The sequence below is a fragment of the Acinonyx jubatus genome, chromosome C2 (genome assembly GCF_027475565.1).
Source record: "Acinonyx jubatus isolate Ajub_Pintada_27869175 chromosome C2, VMU_Ajub_asm_v1.0, whole genome shotgun sequence".
In the NCBI taxonomy this organism is placed as follows: Eukaryota; Metazoa; Chordata; class Mammalia; order Carnivora; family Felidae; genus Acinonyx; species Acinonyx jubatus.
This window is the reverse complement of record NC_069384.1, coordinates 69,241,579-69,261,784: the sequence shown is the minus strand read 5'-3', so window position 1 is coordinate 69,261,784 and position 20,206 is coordinate 69,241,579. Positions and strand designations below refer to the sequence as shown.

Sequence of the window (20,206 nt, the reverse complement as noted above, 5' to 3'; positions counted from 1 at the left end):
CTCTCCTCCTCTTGCCTATAAACCATTCCAGTCTTAATCCATTCATCGTGGCCCAGCTCAAGGCCACCTGTCCCTTCTCACGCGCTGTCAGGGGAAGCTCCCCAATTGCTACTGGTAAGTTCAGAACCAGCTCTGCTGAAGGATAAGGTAGAAAGCCTGAGCACCTGTTTCTGAGTTTATCAGTTTAACTTCACGGAAACCGCCAGGGATGAGGAAGGCTAGCGGCATATCGTCCAGGCTCGAACCTCGAAAACGGCAAAGTGCTTCCGAGGGAAAAGTGGGCTTTACATGTGCCTCCACGCCCCACATGCCCTCCCTTCGAGATCCAGCGCGTCTCCTCTTACTACACCCGCAGGCGCCTCCGTCTCTCCTCGGGGCGATCGCGCTGCTGGAGGTGCGACTTTGGGAGAGCCAGACGGCCAAGGCAGGATCTCACCATACCTTCTCTCCGTCTCGAAGTCTAGCAATTCAAAGTAATCACGGTTCGCCCCTTGGAGCGTGCCCGTCTTTCCCCCTGGCGCCAGGCTGCTAAGAAAGCAGAGCGAGACCCTCCTTAGCGACTTCGTTCCCCCGGGGCCCCCAGTAAGCGCGGCGTAAGGGACTTGCACCTGGGCGCCCCGGGATCCGCGTCCCCGGGCGGGTCCCCGCTCGGGGCGGAGCTGGCCCGGCCCGGAGCTCGCCCCGCCCCGCCGTAAACTGACCGTGTGGCAGCCGGGCGGGGGCTTAGAGGGGGGAGAAGGGGAGGAGAGAGGAGGGAGGAAAGTGGAGCCTGGCGGGCCGGAGGGAGGAAGGGAAGGGGCGGAGGCGGAGGGCAGAGTGTGGCGGCGCGTCCCGGAGCCCGAGTCGCGGCCCCAGCGCGCAGCCCGCCCCTCCCCGGCCCAGAGCCGCCCGCCGGGGCCGTCCCGAGCCGCGATCCCCCGGCAGCCCCGGGACTCGGCTGCGAGCACTGCGGGAGGGATGGTGGTGGCGGGGCGCCGGCCAGCGCAGCCGCCAGCTCCTCCCGCCCGGCCAGGGGGGCTGTGAGCCGGGCATGAGGCTGCGGCCCCCGGCCCTCGTCCCCCGCGCTCCGGCCTCGGCCCCGGGCCCCCGCGGAGCCCGCCGTCCGCGCCGCCGCTGAGGCCGGGCGCCCCCACCATGCCGCGGGCCCCGGCGCCCCTGTACGCCTGCCTGCTCGGGCTCTGCGCGCTGGTGCCCAGCCTCCCAGGTAAGCCGCGTCGCCCGCCGCGCAGAGAAACTTTGTCCCGCTCGGAGCCTCCCGCCGGCGGCGTGGAGGGCGGGGCGAGGGGCGCTGTCTGGGTGGGGGAGCGTCTTCCGGGCTCCCCACCCCCCAGGGGGCGAGCGGCGGTGTGCCGCCCGGTGGGGGGCTCGCGAGGTGCGTGCGCCACCCCGCGCGCAGCCAGCAGCCGCCCCGGCGCGCTGTAGTCGGCCGCCGGTCAGTCCCGGGCCGAGGAGGAGTCTCCCCTTCCTGTGTAAACAGCCTTGCCCGGCTGCTGACCGGCCCGCGTGCGCCCGCGCCCTCTGCCCGGGGAGGGCCGCCGCCAGCCCTGCGTGGGGGCCGGGGCGCCTCGCTCCCGGGCACAAAGCGGCCCTTGTGGCCGGCCGGGGGCGGGCGGGCTGCGGGGAGGCGCCGAGGGATGCCGCCAGTGCCCTGGTCCCCAGAAGGCGAAGGGCAGCGAGGGGGGCGCGAGAGCCGGAGTCCTTGCTGGAGCCACGGCTACTCCGGAGGGCTTGTGTCTTCGAACTGCGGGTGCTCGGGGCCCCTAAGCGCATCCTAGAGTTTCACAGCACCCAGTTTAATGGCCTTCTTTTAAAGTTGAATCCCCTTGCTTCCTCCCGAAGCCACCGCCAAACCCTTGGGACACCGGCGTCCCAAGTCACAGCCCCACCTGGGACTTACCGACCTGACTCCTGCCTGGGTTTATCCCGAGATACACGAAAACACTCGCCCTGGAACATTCCCCTAACTCTGGAGGATTCTGGGGCGGGGGCAGGAGGTGTGCTATTGCTTTGAAGCGATACTGCCAGGGGCTGGAGGCTGTGTGAGGAGCCCTCACTTACCTGCTTTAAGTTTTACGAGTTGGGACGAGAGTGGATGTGGCAGTTAAGAGGCCCCAGAGGAAGGATGCTCCGTTTTTGCGCAGGGGCTGACGGACAGATAAGCCAGCCCGAGCCCCTACCAAAAAATCAGGAAGCTCTAGCTTTTCTCCTTTCCCGGAGGAAATAATTGTGTCCTTTATTGCTTCATTCTCTAGCAGGCCCACGATACTGGATTGCTCTTGTGCCTGGCTGCCAAGGGAGAGGGCACTAGTCCCCTACGGGGCCTCATTTGCATGAAGACCTGGAGGTTTACCTCTGAGCAGGAGGAGGGTTCTGGGCAAACAAAAACTTCTTTAGGCCCTAATGCAAACTTAATACTGGAGCAAGATATCTTTTATGGGAAAATAATCACTGTAGAACGTGGAGTAGATCAGTGGTTTCCAAACACCCATCTGGCAAGCAGTGCCCATCGCTGATGTTTTCATGGGTCCTCAGGGAAATGCAGCTCAGAGAAGGATGGCAGCTTGTGGCACACACAGGAGTTTATCTTTGTCCGTGGTCCCCTGCCTCACAGGACTGCCCTTTTATTTGAAATGATGTCTTTTTTATTTTTGGTTGGTATAGTTGGTTTCATTTATTTTTTTAGTGATTTATAGTGATGACAGAGGGTAGTTTTTCTTTTTGGCAAAATAAAAAATCTAGCAATCCTGTATAAATTTCCCCTCCTCTTTTTCTGTTTCTTCTGTTCTTTTTTTTTTTTTTTTAAAGTTTATTTATTTTGGGAGCGAGAGGGAGAGAGAGAGAGCTCATGAGCACACAACTGGGGGGAGGGCAGAGAGAGAGAATCCCAAGCAGGCTCTGCACTGTCAGTGCGAACCGATGCGGGGCTCAGACCCACAAACTGTGAGTCATGACCTGAGTCAAAGTCAGACGCTTAACTGACTGAGCCACCTAGGCACCCCTGTTTTGTTCATAATGTTCTGTGAAATCCCAAAGTTTGGCAACTGCTAAAGGAGATGATTTCTAAGTTGCCTTACAGCTTGACCTTCTGCGATTCTAATAAAAACTCAAATGTTTCCGTTTGTGAAGAATTCTTGTAACATATTGCTTTCCATTTGCGTTGTGATTTCCGTTTTTCACAGTTCATATGCATCTTCACAGTGATGTCCATTTTCTGAATGGGCCCAAAGGGGCAAAGTGACTTGCCCACTCTTCCTTGTCCACTGATGGATCTCAAAAGCTTTTTGGTCTAGTGCCCTTTGTCCTACATGATGCAGTTTAGGTAGGGAGAAAAGCATTGAGTCTTGGTGGTTTATTTCCAACTCCTTCTGAATTCCCATTTCTTCTGCTGCCTGCTAGAGCTCAGCCAGCCTGCTGTGGGCCAGCAGGGCCATGATGGAGCGAGCTCATCACTGGCCTCCAGACCGGTCACCTCCCTCTTAGCCCCGGAGCCTCTCAAGGTTAGAAGAGACTGACACATATTTGTGTGATTTCTCCTAGTGCCCCAGGGTTGCTGAGCCGGCTTCACACAGACTTTGAAACAGTTTTTCTTCTCCCTCCCTTTTCTTCTTTTTTTCTTGAGGTCCCACAGGTACTTTTCCCAGAGCTTGTTTCTGTCTCGCTCCTAGGAACATGACTGGAAAGAAAAACCTTCATTGCCCAGTGAAAGAAAGAGGTGACCCATAGGGCCATGCCTGCCTGGGTGTCCCTAGACCAGTGGCCAAGTTGCACGTCTGTTGCTTTCACTACTTCCATCCCTGTGCTTAATCCAGCAGGAAGCAGACTTTTAATTGAAGAGGACTCATTTCTTTTTTTTTTTTTTTAATGTTTATTTATTATTTTTGAGACAGAGAGAGACAGGGCATGAATGGGAGAGGGTCAGAGAGAGGGAGACACAGAATCTGAAATAGGCTCCAGGCTCTGAGCTGTCAGCACAGAGCCCGACGCGGGGCTCAAACTCATGGACCGCAAGATCATGACCTGAGCCGAAGTTGGACGCTTAACCGACTGAGCCACCCAGGCACCCTGAAGAGGACTCATTTCAAACAAGTTTCTGGCAGGTTGACCAGCCCTCTCCTATTCAGAGTTATCTCCTGCTCTCCTTATCCCATGGCCAAGAGCCTCTGGACAGGACTTGAGGACATGGTCTTCCCACAAAACCAGAGAAGGGCTTCTCTGGGGTGAGGCCTTTGCTCCCTGAGAGGGAAGGGGAGGAGTGTGGTATTGATCCTGCTGGAGGACTGGAGTCATGTTTACTATCATAGTTTATTAAAAAAAAAAAAAAAAAAATCATATGTTCCTTTAGTGAATGCCCTGCCAGTTAGAATGCTCTGAATCCTAGGAGAGCCCTGTACTCTATTTAGTGGGCTCCTGGTGACAGTGCTCTCCCCTCCACCACATGTTTCATGGCCTGTGAGGGGGCTGCTGGAGTTCGGCCTTGGGTTTGTAGCTCTCTTCAGGTAACCAGGCCTGGGTCTAGCAATAACGGGGCAGTGAAATGCAAACAGTGGGCTTGGTCTGGAGACTGCTGTTTACCCTGGGTATTTACATTTTAGCTCCATCATCCTTGAGTCGGGGGGAGGGGGGCTTTTTATAAAGGGGATTGAGGCAGAAGAGGGCAGGGTCTAATTAGCTCTAATTAGTATTCTCCTCCTGCTTGTTCTCCGTGCTTATTTAGCTACTGAGGCAACGGAGAATTAAAATACCTAAATACTTGGCAAAAGGCTTTTTGTGCCTGCCTACCCTGGCAACTAGTTTCTCTTCTCGAGCCGGCTCATGGAAATACTCTGAAAAGTTTTCACAATATCAGTAATGTGGAACAATTACTGCCTAAATAATAGTGTCCTTTTCATGTGGCAGTGTGCAGCTGGGTTCGTGGAGGGGGGGCTGGGGGGGGCGGATATCTCTTTTCACAGGTATTTTCTGTTGGCTGGGGGTGAAGCTTCAAAAAGCCCACTGCTATAGTTTGTTTGCTTTCTTTCCACTTGGAATGGGATTAATGGCCTTTATAAATGTAAAGGAACACGTTATTTATAGGCCCCATTTGTTTGTGAGGCTTCTTCTTGCTTCTGTTGAATGCAGGGTTTGATTCCTGGGCCACCTGGTGAAAAGTTTGCTCATAGACAGGCCTTGACACATCCCCTGTGGTGGATGCTGGAGGGGCAGGTAGTGTGGCCTACCCTCCTTACTGGATTCCCTCCCTCACTCGCCCTCCTCCCCTAACACCACCAGAGTTTCTGAGATGCTTGCTTGTCTCGTATAGCTGGGGCCTGCTCCTGCTCTTGTCCCCTTTACCTATCCTCAGCTCTCACTCCGAGTGATTCTGTTAACACTCAAGTCAGATCATGCACTCTGCTTAAAACCCTCCAGTGGCTTCCAGAAGTCCTGACAGTGGCCTGCCAGGCCTCTCTGGGAACTCTGACTTCCCCGACTTTATTTTTCTCATCACTCCCGCTGGCGCACTTGGCTCTCCCTCCCTTTTCTTCCAGCACGCCACCTATGCTGCACGGTGGGCCCCTCTCTGGGCCTGGGGTACTGTCTCCCCAGATATCCGTAGGGCATGCTGCCTCCACCCTGCAGCCCTTTCTTGGCGGTCTCCTGCTCAGCAAGTTGTCCCTGGCCACTCGCAACTAAACCTCCTGCCTCACATCCCTCCTGTGTCTTTTCTGTCCTTAATTTTTCTCCTCAGCCCTCATCGTCATCTCGTGTACTTACTGGTCTTGTTCACTGTCAGTGCCCTCTTCCCCAATGAGGATTCTCCCCCAACCGGAAGCACCGTGAGGGCTGCGGGTTCTGTCGATTTTATCACTGTGGCCTCTGCCTAGGATATTGCCTGGGTCATATTTGTTGAATGGATGGATGAGCTTGAGTCTTGGCAAGACTTTTTGAGCTGGAATATATGATAGAGGACGTGTATTGCACCCCCTGAATTGTTTGCATGAGAATGCTGAGGCCTGGAAAGAGTAAGTGGCTTGCCCAAGGTCATGTAGCCAGTAAGTGGCGGAACAAGTACTTGGATCCTTTGTGTCCAGGATAGCCTCTTCCCATAATTCCAGCCCAATGTCCCCTCCTCTGTGAAGCCTACCCTGCCCCCTTCGGGTAGGTGGAATTGGCCTGTCCTTCCCTTGCTCCCACAGCACATTCTGTTACACTAGGGGCTGGGTGTCCCCCTCACATACTGTGTGGCAAATTAACCAGGCCTTATTTACCTTTAGGTTCCTAATACAGCCACAATGGATCCCCCCTCCCATCCCCACTCCACTACCCCATGGTTTCAGTGGTCTTTAAAAAACCCCTCAATTTTCTAAAAACGTAAATCAGTTTTAGATATACAGGAAAATTGAGAAGATAGTACAGAGAGTTCCTATATACCCCACACCCAGTTTGCCTATTATTAGCATCTTACCTTAGTACCGTATGTTTTTTACAATTAGTCAGCCACATTGATACATTATTATTAACTACAGTTCACACTTTATTTTTGTAATAATTTTTTTAACGTTTGTTTATTATTGAGAGATAGACACAGAGCATGAGCAGGGGAGGGGCAGAGAGAGGGGGAGACACAGAATCTGAGGCAGGCTCCAGGGGCTGAGCTGTCGGCACAGAGCCCGAGGCAGGGCTCGAACTCATAAACTGAGAGATCATGACCGGAGCCAAAGTCGGACGCTTAACCGACTGAGCCACCCAGGCGCCCCAGTTCATACTTTATTTTATTTAATTTTTTTTTTAAATAAGCCCCAGGCCCACTTAAAAAAAAAAACAGCAAAAAAACCAAAAAAACTTGAACTCACAACCCTGAGGTTGTGAGTCACATACTCTACTCATGGAGCTAGCCAGGTACCGCTGAGGTTCATACTTTAGTCTGATTTCTTTAGTTTTTACCCAATGCCCCTTTTCTGTTCTAGGATCCCATTCAGAATGCCACATAAATTGAGTTGCCTTGTCTCAGTCTCCTTTGGACTGTGACAGTTTCTCAGTCTTTTCTTGTTTTTGATGACCTTGACAGTTTAAAAAAATTTTTTTTTAATGTTTGTTCATTTTTTAGAGACAGAGACAGAGCACGAGTCGGGGAGGGATAGAGAGAGAGGAAAAGACAGAATCTAAAGCAGGCTCCAGGCTCTGAGCTGTCAGCACAGAGCCCGATGCGGGGCTCAAACTCACATGTGGTGAGATCATGACTTGAGCTGAGGTCGGACACTCAGCCACTGAGCCACCCAGGCACCCTGATGACTTTGACAGTTTTGAGGAGATATTTTGTAGATTGTCTGATGTTTTTCCTCATGATTAGGCTGGAGTTATGGTTTTTGGAGAAGGCCATAGAGGTAATCAATTGCCTTTTTAAAAATTATTATTTGAATAGGTAGTATAGTCACATGATTTTTTTTTTTATAGTATAACAATTGTACAGTGAGAAATCTGTTTTCCATTCTCAGTGCCCATCAGTCTAGCAAGTTGCCCTGACCCCTTCCCTCACACATTACCCCTGTTAGGTTTCTTATGTATCCAGGGTGTTTTCTACACGTATGTTACAGATATCCCTCCCCTGGGGCACTTGGTTGACTGAGTAGGTTAGGCCTCCGGCTCTTGATTTTGACTCAGGTCATGATCTTGTGGTTTGTGAGTTCAAGCCCTACATCAGGCTCTGCCCTGACAGTGCTGCTTGGGATTCTCTGTCTCGCTCTCTTGCTGCCCCTCCCTTGCTCTCTCACTCTCTCTCTCTCTCAAAATGGATACATAAACTTAAAAAAATTAAAAAGCAAATATTCCTCCCCTATGTTTGTTGAAAGCACTATACACACTGTTGTATGTCTTGCCTTTTATTTGCAACTTAATATATCGAGGTAAGGTTCATATCAGTATATAGGGAGCATGCACATTCTTTTTTAAAACTGCATATTATATGCAAATATATGAATTTGTTTTAAAAATACAAGTCATATCTGTCAAGCGGGGTGTTCTGCAGATGTGTGGTATTCAGAAAGGTAGTCTAAGATGGGAACTGGCCTTCCTGAGGCATATATTTACAGTTCATGATAACATCTTTGGACCAATGACTAGTTGCTAGATTTTGTACCAGAAACATTTCATTTATTGTGTGAGAATATGGGGGGCGTGGTTCAGGATATGAGGAGAGGCACTCCATTGTTGCCACTTTTTAAAAAAGAAAACAACAATAATGAAATGTCTTTATTTTCTGTTGTCTTGACAACAGTGACTAAAACGTAATTTAGGATCATGAGAAACCCCGCTTCTCGCTTGAATCATGAAGATGACACACACACGAACCATTCTGAATGTTACGATCTGTTACTGTTCATGTGCTTTCTAGGGTGAGAACACACCCTACATACTCACGATGCTTTTCCCACTCTCCCGGCTGAATAGTGTCATGTCCCCTCTCTCCCTGCCAGTATAGGGTTATTCTAGCTCGGTACTCATTTCTGTTAACCCACTGAATGTTTTGGATCAGGAAATTCCACCTGCTGGATGTGTGCTGTAGCAGGTGTTGTCTGACCTTGGACATGTGGGATGGACAGAGATGGGGAGAGACTGCATGGAGGGAGGCTGGCAGGAAGCCACTGCAGGAATCTAGACTCAGTGCAGAGGGCCTGGCTTGGGCATTGTGGGGCCAGAGAGGGCAGGCAGGAAGGGCTGGATTAAAAGCAACATTTCATGCATCTTGAAGGAATGATCGACCGGACGTGGTAGCTGCCTGGATATGATTGATGAAAGAGAGGGGTGAGTCAATGAGTTTCGGAAGGAGAGCGTATTTTTAGATTATGGTTTGCACTAAACCCCGGCTTCGGGGGTGTCAAGGGCTGCAGGCAGTTGCAGTTGGACTGGAAATAGTCACAGTGCAAACCAAGAAAAGATGTGGCCATCGTCTGGGCCACTAGTGCCTATTTCCATGACCTAGACACGACACTCTGACATTTGGGAACTCTAGCTGTTTAGCTTTTTATTCATTGCTTCCGTCCTTTCAAAATGCTGTTGGTGCCGAGTGACTCATCCAGCCAAATCCAAACTCTGAAATATTAATAGGTGGAGAGAGGAGAAATGCCAAGGGAAGAGCTCTGGTGCTGTGGTGGGTGTCAGCACACAACCTATGCTTTTGGTTCCTTGAGTGCCTGTCTGGTCCCTGTTACCCGGTACACTGAGCTCCTGGGGAGCAAGGCTCATTCATCTCTGTATTTCTAGCATCCCCTAGTGCAGAGCTTGGCATTTAGTACATGCTTCGTGCAGGCTTTCTTGAATTTGAATTTGTCCCAGGAGCCTAATTTTAGAGGAATCATTTCGAGTGCAGCACAACTACTTTACTATTGCTTGTCAATATGTAATAATAGAATCAATTAGGAAATCAGGACAACACGTATTTTACAGTTGTTCAGTATGTTTTCATAGCAGATGTCTGTCCCATCCTTTGAGCCTCTTCAGTATTACCTCCAAGCTCTTGTAGGCTGACAAAACAGAAGACCAGAGCCCAGTCTGTCTGGGTCCGCACTGAGGAGCCTTATTGCCTTGAGCACAAGACCCTCCACCCAAGTTCCTAAAGCTCAGTGATGAATGAGGCCCTGGTATTTAGAAAGTGGTCTTTGTGAATTTCTGTGCATCTAAGCAGAGACACAAATAAGACAGCTGACCTCAAATTCCTTTCTGATTGAGAGCCTGTTATAGATCTCCTCAAGGAGATCCCAGAGCTCACTGGTCACACTGCCCTGAGCCTGGGCTGGGTCAGGGATTGCCAGGCAGGTCCCCGATTTGGGCACTTGCTAACCAGCACCCCTTCTGACCTCTTTCTGGCAGACGGGGCTCCTTGTTTCAAGTCACTGACTCCTGTTTTCTCATGTTTTCATCTCTAAAATGAGCTGACTTGGCCAGCTCATTTTAAAACAGTTCTAGCTCTGAGGGTCTGCAACTCCCATGATTTTATGGAAATGATTTTGGGTGTCAAAGGAGATGGTGTGCCACAAGGACCTGAATTTTTTTGTTAATTTTTTAACATTTATTTCTTTTTGAGAGAGGGGGAGGGGCAGAGATAGGGACACAGAGGATCCCAAGCAGGCCTCGTGCTCTGACAGAGCCATATGAACCATGAACCCATGAACCATGAGATCATGACCTGAGCCGAAATCAAGAGTCACCTCCTAACCGGCTGAGCCACCCCAGGTGCCTCAAGGGCCTGAATTTGTACTTGATAAGGAGAGCAGGGGGAAAGTCACTTTCATTCTGGATTTGATCCCGCCACCCCCATTGGAGTTTCTGACACGTAAGGAGATTTGACCACAAAGTGGAACTAGCATTTTGAAACTCTTCCTGCCTACATATTTTTTTAAGCCTATTTAAAAGTCATCAAGTGAGTGGATTCGCTTTAAAATGAGAAAGGAACTTGTCAGTGCAAGCAGGAGGCAGGCAGGCCCGAATTCCCAGTGGGCTGGATTCAAAGACCTTCTTGGTTAGTGTTTGGACCTGGGAAGGGCTCTTCTCCTGAAATGAGGTTATGCATGCTATCCCAGCTTGTTTCTCCAGCGAAATGTGTTCTGAGTCCAGGGCTTGCACCCAGGAGGTCCTGTTGCAGGTCTGGCAGTGAGATTGGAGTCCCCCAGCTCTGTGGGTGTGGCAGGGGCTCAGCAAGGCGGCTGGTGGTGCCCAGGAGCCCAGAGTGCAGCATCGAGCTGGGGGAAAGCATCTGACTTTACTCTCTCTGGGCCTCCAAAGCCCTTCCTCCTTTCTTCCCAGCATCTCTGGTCCTGCTAGGGTCTCCTCCCTTCCACCCCGGTGGCCATTCTAATCCCACATGGTATTTGTTCCCTTTAGTGTCCCTCGTGGTGACTAAGTGCAGCTCCCTGTGTCGATTTCTGTTGTTTTACTGCTAGTGGCAAAGGAGAAGCAGGGAGTTAAAACTAGCAAATTGGGGAAATGCTAGGGTTTCAAGAGGTCTTACAATAGTTGTTTTTATGGTATTTCATGGAGTTCCCTATATTTTCCCCCTCCACTCTCCCTTTTAATCTTTTCCGGCTGTTTTTCCCCTTACAGTTTGGACCCTTCTTTCTAGGGCTGGTGGCCCTGGGTTTCTCTTTTTTCCATCAGTTCAGGGGACATTCTCTCTTCTTGGAATTCAGGGCAATGACCAGAAGAGACTAGTGGGTCCTTAGTGCTATGAGGGCTGAACAGAGAGCCATGTTCATTCAGAGAAATACCAATATCCTCTCCTCTCGGTCAAAAGAACTGTGTCCTTGATGTTTCTGAGAAGAAGGAAAAGAAAAGAATGATAAGTTTCAAGGTTCGCAAGGTTGAAGAAGGGTGGGTGCAGGTGTGGGGTAGGGAATTGAGGGGGCAGCGAATTTAACTTCACCACTGCAGTTTAGCACCCCCCTCAGGAGACCCCTCCCCAGATTAATGGGAGAGAAGGGACTGGTCTTGGTTTGAAATAAGTAAGCTTTACGATGATAAAGAAATCTCCTTCTAATCTTAGTTTCTGATTTTTTTTTTTTTTTTAATCAGGATGGGTTTTGAATTTGGTCAAATGCCTTTTTATTACCCAGTGAGGTGATGCTGTGGTTTTTCTTATTTGACCTACTAGTAGGTATACTGAATTAATGGATTTTATCTTAACCCATTAATTAATTAATTTCAGAGAGAGAGTAAGAGTGAGTGGGGGAAGGGCAGAGAAAGAGAGGGAGAGAGAGAATCCTAAGCAGGCTCCCCACTGCCAGCGCAGAGCCAGATGTAAGGCTCGAACTCGTGAATCATGACATCATGACCTGAGCTGAAACCAAGAGTCAGATGCTTAACTGACTGAGCCACCCAGGTGCCCCTCTTTTTTCTTTTTAATAAGGATTTTATTTTTAAGTCCTCTCTCTGGTCAACGTGAGGCTCGAACTTACAGCCCTGAGATCAAGAGTTAGAAGCGCTTCCCACCGAGCCAGCCAGGTGCCCCTCTTCTTTTTTCTTTCCTTTTATGGTACAATTTCTTTTTGTCATTTTGGGTGGACTGAGTGTAATGAGCCCTTCGGTGAGGGAGGCCCTCCTGTGTGATGGGGCTGGAAATCCACGGGGATCCAGCAGAAGTAATGGGAGTTGCTCACGCTAGTGGGCACGCTCGGTGAGCGCTTCAAAAACTGTCACAGCGTTCAGGGCACGGCCAATGAGCCTTAACCTGCGATTAGCACTGGGGCCTGTACCCTTCAGCCTTACCCAGGCTCCCTGTTAAAAAAGGAAGTGACCCCTCCCCCCACCCCATACAAAAGCCTCGTCAATCAGGTTTATGGCCTGGAACTAATTGGTGCATCTTTATCTTTCTTTGAAGGTCTTAACATATGCACTAGTGGAAGTGCCACCTCGTGTGAAGAATGTCTGTTAATCCACCCGAAATGTGCCTGGTGCTTCAAAGAGGTATGTGGCCGGGGTGGGGGTGGGGAAGAAGGGGCAGGCTACCCCACGGCTCGCAAGTTGACTGTGCAGAAAATTCTGCAGACTGCGTCTTCCTCTTTTTTTCTAGGGCATTTATAACATGGGTCTTCAGGTCGTGTTGAGTGTTTTCACCCTGTTTTAGGAAAACAGGGCCTTCCTTCCCCTTGTGGGGAAGCCAGTTATGACCCTCGTATGGTTTTCTGCTCTTTGGTAAGAGATGTGAGCATGTGAAGTGAGTTGTTGTGTGACAGTTCAGAACCTACAGGGGTGGGTGGCATGTTGGTGGAGGCCAGTCATCTTCATGGGGCTCGTCTGAGGATGAGTGTTATGAGTCAGCCTTTATGGAATAGTTAAAAATAATGGTTGCTGTTTCTTCCCACCCTGTAAGAAGGGTTATAAGTTCAGAAAGATGTTAGGCATACTGCTTTCACAAAGCGATGCAAATACCAGAGCTTGGTGCGCTCATCAGCAAATGATCAATTTCTAAAATTCCTCTCTTGAAGGACATTTCTGGATCACTTGTCAAAACTATTGTCAGAAGCACAGGGCACGGACCCTCTTTGCACAAGCACCCTGTTAAGGTTATTTTTTGAAGAAGCTAAGACTTGCTATCTCGCACTGGCTAAGTGTCTGCAATTCAGTGCGTGGGGCCTGTCAGGAGGACAAGAGAGGGCTCCTGGGAGGCCATGCTTCTTCACCACGATGCAGCCTCAGAGCCTAGGGATTGGTTTCCTCTTTGATGGCTACAGATGGCCGTGTGGGGAGCCCCGCTAGATACTGCACACCTTTTACATGGCATCTCCAGCCCTCACAACAGCTCTGTCAAGTAGGTGGGAATAACAACCATTTTATTGATGAAAATTGAAGGCTCAGAGAGGTGAAGTGACTTTTTCAAGACTACGCATTGTGCCAAAGCTGAGTTTCAGTCTGCCTTCTTGGACTTCTGAGTCCAAGCTCTTTCCTCGAGGCCACTCGGCCTCTCAAGTGTGACCTCTCGAATTTTTTTTTAGTAGAGAGTAAGATTACTAAATAAGTGATTCCAATCCCAATAAATTTATCCCAAGAAATCTTCTCAATGTATGAACCTTCATTGTGTTTGTGCTTAATTGTGGTGTGTTTATTATGAAATTTCTTTAAAATCTTTCACTGGTACCCTATGACTTGCATGACAAATCCAAGTTCCTTGGCCCCCACCTGCCTCCCCACCATCATCACTTGCCTGCCCCCAGCACTTTGGTCAGAGGGAACTACCCAAAGATCCCTAGAGAGCCCTGCCTGATGAATACCCTCATGGTTTTTCCTGTGCGTGCTCCTGTGCTTCCCCCCTTTTCCTGACCAACATTTGTCTTCCCCCGTTTTCAAGAGTCAGTTCAAGACTCATCTCCTCTATGAAGACTTTCATGGTTTTCCCAGACACATCTGTCCACCTATCCATCCCTCAGTCCATCCACGCCATTTGGCAAGGAAATGTTATCTCTCTCTTCCCGAATGTTGGGGCAGGGGTTTTATCTGTTTTCTGCATTGCTGGATCCCCAGTACCCAGAGCGTTAACCTGGCACACAGTAGTTGCTCAATAAATGCTGGCTGAAGGCTTTCACTGGATTGCTATTGATTATCTGCACGTGCAGGCCATGACCACCTCTTTGTCTCCCCATATTCTGTACTTCATTGGTAGCACTTATAACCTTTTATTGTTATTAATTTGTTTTCAGGCCGGTTACTGACTAAATCATCTTCTTGAAAATCTAAACTATGTCTTACTCATCTTGGCCTCTCCAGATTCAGCCAAGAATCTGGCAGAAATTCATATTGGATAAAAGAGGTGGGCTTAAACAACATGTCGTTAGAAAACCAAAGTTTAAATCTCAGTTTTGCCATATTTCCTCCCAGTTTCTTGATATGTAAAACGAAGGTGACAGCTCCCACCCTCCAGCATAACTGGGAGTGTAGAATGAGATCAGGCCGTGAGAGGGTTTGTGAATGGGACTGCTAATTAACAGAATGAGTATTATCCAGCAAACTGCTTCTGTTGTCGGTGACATTTTCTAGTAAATGTAGGCAGTGGGGTCTGGAAGCCAGGGTCAGTGGTCTACTTTGGTTTTCTTCCTTCTCTTGTGCTAGTACCTCCGCGAGTCTGATGTCCTAATATTGATAGTGAATGACATTATCTCAAGGAACATGTCACTGTCCCAGGCCACACTTGGGTTCCCTCTCTAGCCCATCTGGTTCCCTGTGCTTCGGCGGAGCCTCGGTCTTGGTTGAAGAACTCCTCATTTTCTTGGGGCGAACTGCCCCTGGGGCCTGAGTGTATTTCAGGGAGCTGAGTTTGGAGAGTTCAGGAATAGTTTTTGATCAGCCTCTGCCCTTTAGCAAGACAGAGTAAGTGTGGCCGAGTGCCTTCTTAACCATATATCCTGGGACGTCATCAGAGAGGTAATGCGTGGCCAAGAGTGTATGATGTGTATGTACATTGAGGGCTGGTGCCTAATGGACAGCCAGGGAGGGCCAGGTCCCTAATCAGTGTGTGGGTGGATTCTGATCCACCCACCTGCCTTGTCGTTGCCCGCCAGCACAGATTAATCTCAGAACATAGTCCATCAAGACTCCCCTGCTCTTGAACTCACCGTGCTTTCTTATTTTACTTGAGGTGGGGTGGGGATCCTCACTCTGCATTTAACCTTGTAACCTTGTAACCTTGTAACCTTGTAACCTAATTGCACTTCTTCTACCCAGTCTGCCCTCCCATTACTGTATTCTCCCACAGGTATCGAGTTTGAGTCTGCCCTTGGTCAGCTCCTGCTCAGCACCTCACTCTGGTTCTCTACAGAGTTCTGCTGCATTGCCTCTCTCTCTCTCTCTCTCTCTCTCTCTCTCCTTTTTTAAGATTTTATTTTTAAGTAATCACTATGCCCAACGTGGGGCTCGAACTCACAACCCCAAGATCAAGAGTCACATGCTTTACTGACTGAGACAGCCAGGTGCCCCCTGAATGGCCTTGTCAACCTGGCTCTTTTGCTCTCTTGCCTTTGCTTGCTTGCTTGCTTGCTTGCTTAATTTTTAAAGTTTATTTATTTATTTTGAGAGAGAGAGGGAGAGAGAGAATCCCAAGCAGGTGCTATCAGCACAGAGCCTGACACAGGGCTCGAACTCACGAACTGTGAGAGCATGACCTGAACTGAAATCAAGAGTGGGATGCTCAACCAACTGATGCCAACCAGACATCCCTCTTGTTTTTGTTTCCTGATGTAGTTTACTGGTGGCTTCAGACTCACCCTCTGGCTTCAAGACCAGAATTGCCAGGCTTTTTTGTACTCTTAGACTAGGAGTGTAGGAGGCTGCCTGTCCTCACCTGTTCCCATTGCACACCTCAGCCCCTGCCCCTAATACTTTGTGATACCTCCATGGCCCCTGCTTCTCAACCAGCATGAACACTTATGGGGCTCTTTGTACTGCACAGGATGAAACACACAACAAACCCCAGCAGCTTATTATCCATTTTGTCTGTCATTTTTTTTTTTAGTGGAAAATTTCCCCTGATCTAAGATTATAAGTTTCACAACCCAGTTAGCTGTGAAGAGGAATTTGCAGGGCATGGGGGTGTGTGTGTGTGTGTGTGTGTGTGTGTGTGTGTGTGTGTGTGTGCGCGTGCGCGCGCTTTCAGAGGCCCCGGGCAGCCTGCATTGTTTCTACACACACTTTCTTGCCTATGACCCAGTCACATCACTTTGCCTACGTGCAGTGAGAACTGGGAGACCGGACCTAGCTGTGTGCCCAGGGAGACCCTGTGCATGAGCAGAATGTGCTCGAAGTAGGGAAGCCAGTGTAGCTTGTAGGAGGACGGTGGTTTGGGAGAAGTGGACAGGGCTGAAGCACCCAGGCTCCCTATGAGGATAGAGAGAGCAGAGTTTGTGCGAGTGGAGACAAAGATAGGCTAGGGGATTGCATACAGGACTGGGGAAGTGGGGAGTCTGTTGGGCATGACAGTGAGGCACCTTGTGTCCACGGCAGTGCAGGCTGCTGAGAAGCCAGAAGGAGAAGAACCAGGGAGGCAAGGCCGCTGGCCTGTGGTGTTTGGATAGGAGGAAATGGGGATGGACGTGGAAGAAGACTGGGGAAGCCTGGGCCAGGGTGAGGGGTCTTTGCCGGGGAGGTAGACATGGAGAGGCAGAAATGAAGGGTCAATAGGGCCGGGTGCAGGAAAATGAGGAAGGGGACTTTTTAGAAGCTGGGAAACAAGACAGGCCAAGCGGACCTTCTGGGGAAATTATGGTGGCTGGGGCATAAATGAGACATTGCCTGTATTTTCCTTTGAGCTAGGAGGAAATGAAGAAAAAAAAATGAGCATTCACTCCAGCTCACAATAAAATATAGATTCTTTGAGAGCATCTCTTTGTGGTCATGAAAGGAATAATCTTGGCCTATTGTGGATGCTTCATAAATATTTGTTCAGTGAATTAAATGAGCCGCCTGAAAGCTGCCGGAGGGATTTCTCCATCCCCGGGGCAGAGGGTACATGTGGGAGGGTGTTGCTCATGCACAGATTTCGGTTTGGATCGCTTACCCTCTCCCCTCACTGCCCCCACATCCACTCGGGCTCTGAGGGGCTGGCCTGGCCCTGCCATATCCCAGGGAAGAGGCCAGCCTCAGATGGTGGTCAGCTCCCCACCTGTGCCCACTTCTCTGCTAGGCTCTCTGCCCATTCACAAGTTTGTTTCTTCCCTTTTCATCCCAGAAATTGGGACTGTCTGCCTCTTTCCTGCCTGGGTTCCTCTTCTCCCAGGGCCTGCAAGTTTCTCAGCTCACCCACCCCTGCTGTTTCAGAGACAAACAAAAATCCACCCTTTCCCCCAAACCACCACCCACATCTTCTTAGAGTTTCAACCTTCAGCCAGAGTAGGCAGGATGGGGTGCAGATAATGTAATGACTGCTATGACACAATCACTAGAACCTGAATGAACCTGATCGCACTCAGGCACAGGCCTTCACTGCAGGGAGAGAGATTTTGGTGAGCCAAATGTTCAGGGAGTTAGGTGTTACAATGTTACAAACAGTGGAGCTCACTGTATCTTCTACATGATAGGTGATGGAGTGAGCGAAAGGGAGCAAGTTAAAACAACTTGCAAAGGCCAATGTGGTAGCAAATTAAAAGGGATCTAAATTTGGAACACTTCCCTTTTCTTTTTTATATCACCGCATAGTGACTAAAAGCCATAAAAGATGTTTCAAGTTCCTGTTCCCATTCTGTTGCTTCTTTTGGAAGTTTGCCTGTAATGCAGTTTCCTTTTATGAGTCCTTGGAGGGTTGATGGATGTGTTTCTGGAGACCACGGACAGATGCTTCCTCCATGAAGTGAAACTTTTAGCATCCAGCATCGGGAGCACCTGCAACAGTTGAGCTGTGCCCAATTAGAAGCCCTTCCTGAAACTAGTTTCCATTTTTCCAAGTTGAGATGAAGTCCCCACTCTCCTTCCGTACCTGTTTTTCTGCATAAGAGAGAATATTTATCCTCCAAGTTTGATAGATGGCAGGAAGATCTCTGCCTTGGGGGCAGCAAGGAAGTATTAAATTCAGAGGGATGGCATCCGGGGACCCAGAGTTAGTTTCTTGCTGCAGAATTCAGCCATGGCCTTGTTTGAGATGGAAGGTCGGTGATGCAAAGAGCACTGCGGTCCAGGCAGCTGAGGCCGGATGGACTTGAATTTCTTGGGTGAAGTTTGGCATGAACTTTGGCATGTGGGCCTCTGATTCCTCACGCATAGAGAGGAGGGGCTAACACCAGGTGGTGCATCTGAAGGCCATTCCCCTTGGAACTCGCTGTATTCTGACACCTGGAGAGGTTCCAAATATCCGGCCTCTGGGATCTGAAGACTCTTAACACATCAGATAGCAGGATGTCATTCACGTGAGGAAGATTTTTCTCAATCATGAGTCTTTCTTTCCTCCAGGGGTTTATAGTTTGGGGCATCTGCATTCACAGAATTGAAGCCTAAAATGGAGATATTGAGACATTTCCTTTTATTTATAATGCTTGCATATCTGGAAGGTTATAACCACTACAGTGTATGCCCCTGATCTCTGTGGTTTTAGGTCCCTGTGTTTATTTTGTTTTTTAAATTAATTAATTAACTAATTTGATTATTTATTTATTTTGAGAGAGCGCACATGAGCAAGGGAGGGGCAGAGAAAGAGGGAGAGAGAGAATCCCAAGCAGGCTCTGCTCTGCCATTGTGGATACCAATGCAGGGGCTCGATCCCATGAACCGTGAGATCATGACCTGAGCAGAAATCAAGAGTTGGATGCTTAACTGACTGAGCCACCCAGGCGCCCCTAGGTCCTTGTCTTTAAATATGCATCTGTTTTCATTCAAAATTAAACTATCTAGAAAGGAGTTCAGGAATAGAGGAGACTCACCTGGGCTTGTGGGGTCAGCACTCCTGTTGGGCCTGCAGCACTCTGTCCTTTGCTTGACCAGCAAGAACCTATGGCTGGAAATTAGTCTTGGCTATTTTCGGAAGACTGTGCCAGATGAACCTTCAACTACTCTGGGAATCCCACCACTGAGGGAGCTGCCTTACTCTTAAAAGGTGCTTCAGACCTGCTAAGCTCAGAGGTGCCTCAGGTGGTGTCCTTGAGGCCTTAGAGCCCTGGGACAATGACAAGGCTCAAATAATAGGTAAAGATGTCTCAAAGGCTGTTGAACACATCAGTGAAACCATTGGGCCTGCCCCAAATAACAAGACACTGAACTTTGTGAAATAGGAGAAGGTTGACAAACTGATGATAGAGGTGGAGGTCACTGAGACTAAGTCTAAATTTGGTGTAGATGCCGTTGTAGGGTGTCCCTGGCTGTGTGCTGAGAAGGGGGCTCTCTGTAGTGTCCCATTTCTGACTTGGTTGGCACTACTGAAGTCACCTTGAGAGTTTTGTTTTGTTTTGTTTTTATAGTAAGCTGTATGTCCGATGTGGGGCTTGAACTCACGATCCCTAGATCAAGAGTCACATGCTCCACCAGCTGAACCAGCCAGCTGCCCCACGAGTTGCGGTTTTAATATGGTCATTGGTAGTTCTCATACTGGCAACCAGGTGACAATACAAAGGTCAGTGGCCCTCCCTTGGCTGCACAGCAAACTTCCGGGAAGCCACGTGCATTGTAGTGAAGGTTTACCACAACCTCGAAGAATATTATTAAGGAGACATAAGCTGCTACCAGTGAGGGGAATGAAGAGAGCATTGCCCCTAACATCCTAGAGATTAAAGAGGCCTCAGAGCCGCTAGAGTACCGTTGGGAAAGCCAGACACACAGAGAAGGCTGTATTGGCACAGGTGTGGCCGTCAGGTCTAGGAAGGATGACCTGGACTCTAATTAAGTCGGCTGATGATCCTAGCAGGTGCATCTTCCCTGGCCAGCAGGTGGCCCTGTACAAGTTCTCCATCAAGGGCTGGTAGTGTCTGTCAAAAATCTTTTGAGCAGGATGACTAGGAAGCTTGGGTGAAGTTCACTGCTAATGCTGGTGTCTGGGCTGTAGGGCATGATCTCGATGGCCAAGCTGAAATGAATCGCCAAGGCTATGGACTAGGAATCATGCAACCACCTCCTGCAGGAAGCACGTTGGCTCTGTAACCTAGTCTGTTTTAGACTGCAAGCTGCTCCAGACCAATGGGAGGGATGTCAGGGCTCCCTGTCACTCTGGGGATACCAAAGATGCTTTCTTTCATTGCCAACCTGATGGCAGAGTTTTGCCCTGGACAGCTCA

At 49.5% G+C, this 20,206-nt stretch overlaps 1 protein-coding gene across 2 annotated transcripts in view; it reads left to right on the top strand.

Annotated features, from left to right (window-relative positions):
• Nucleotides 1-735: 735 nt before the first annotated feature.
• ITGB5 (integrin subunit beta 5) overlaps nucleotides 736-20,206 on the top strand; it is a 122,436-nt gene continuing 102,965 nt past the window's right edge. The window contains exons 1-2 of one of the 2 annotated variants that reach the window (XR_003420718.2): nucleotides 736-1,204; nucleotides 12,347-12,432. Coding sequence is in view for 1 of the 2 variants with exons in the window: in XM_027061057.2 (XP_026916858.2) it covers nucleotides 1,135-1,204; nucleotides 12,347-12,432 (156 nt within the window). In the remaining variant the exon portion in view is untranslated. The remainder of the gene's footprint in view (nucleotides 1,205-12,346; nucleotides 12,433-20,206) is intronic. The other variant, XM_027061057.2, reaches the window with a different exon arrangement.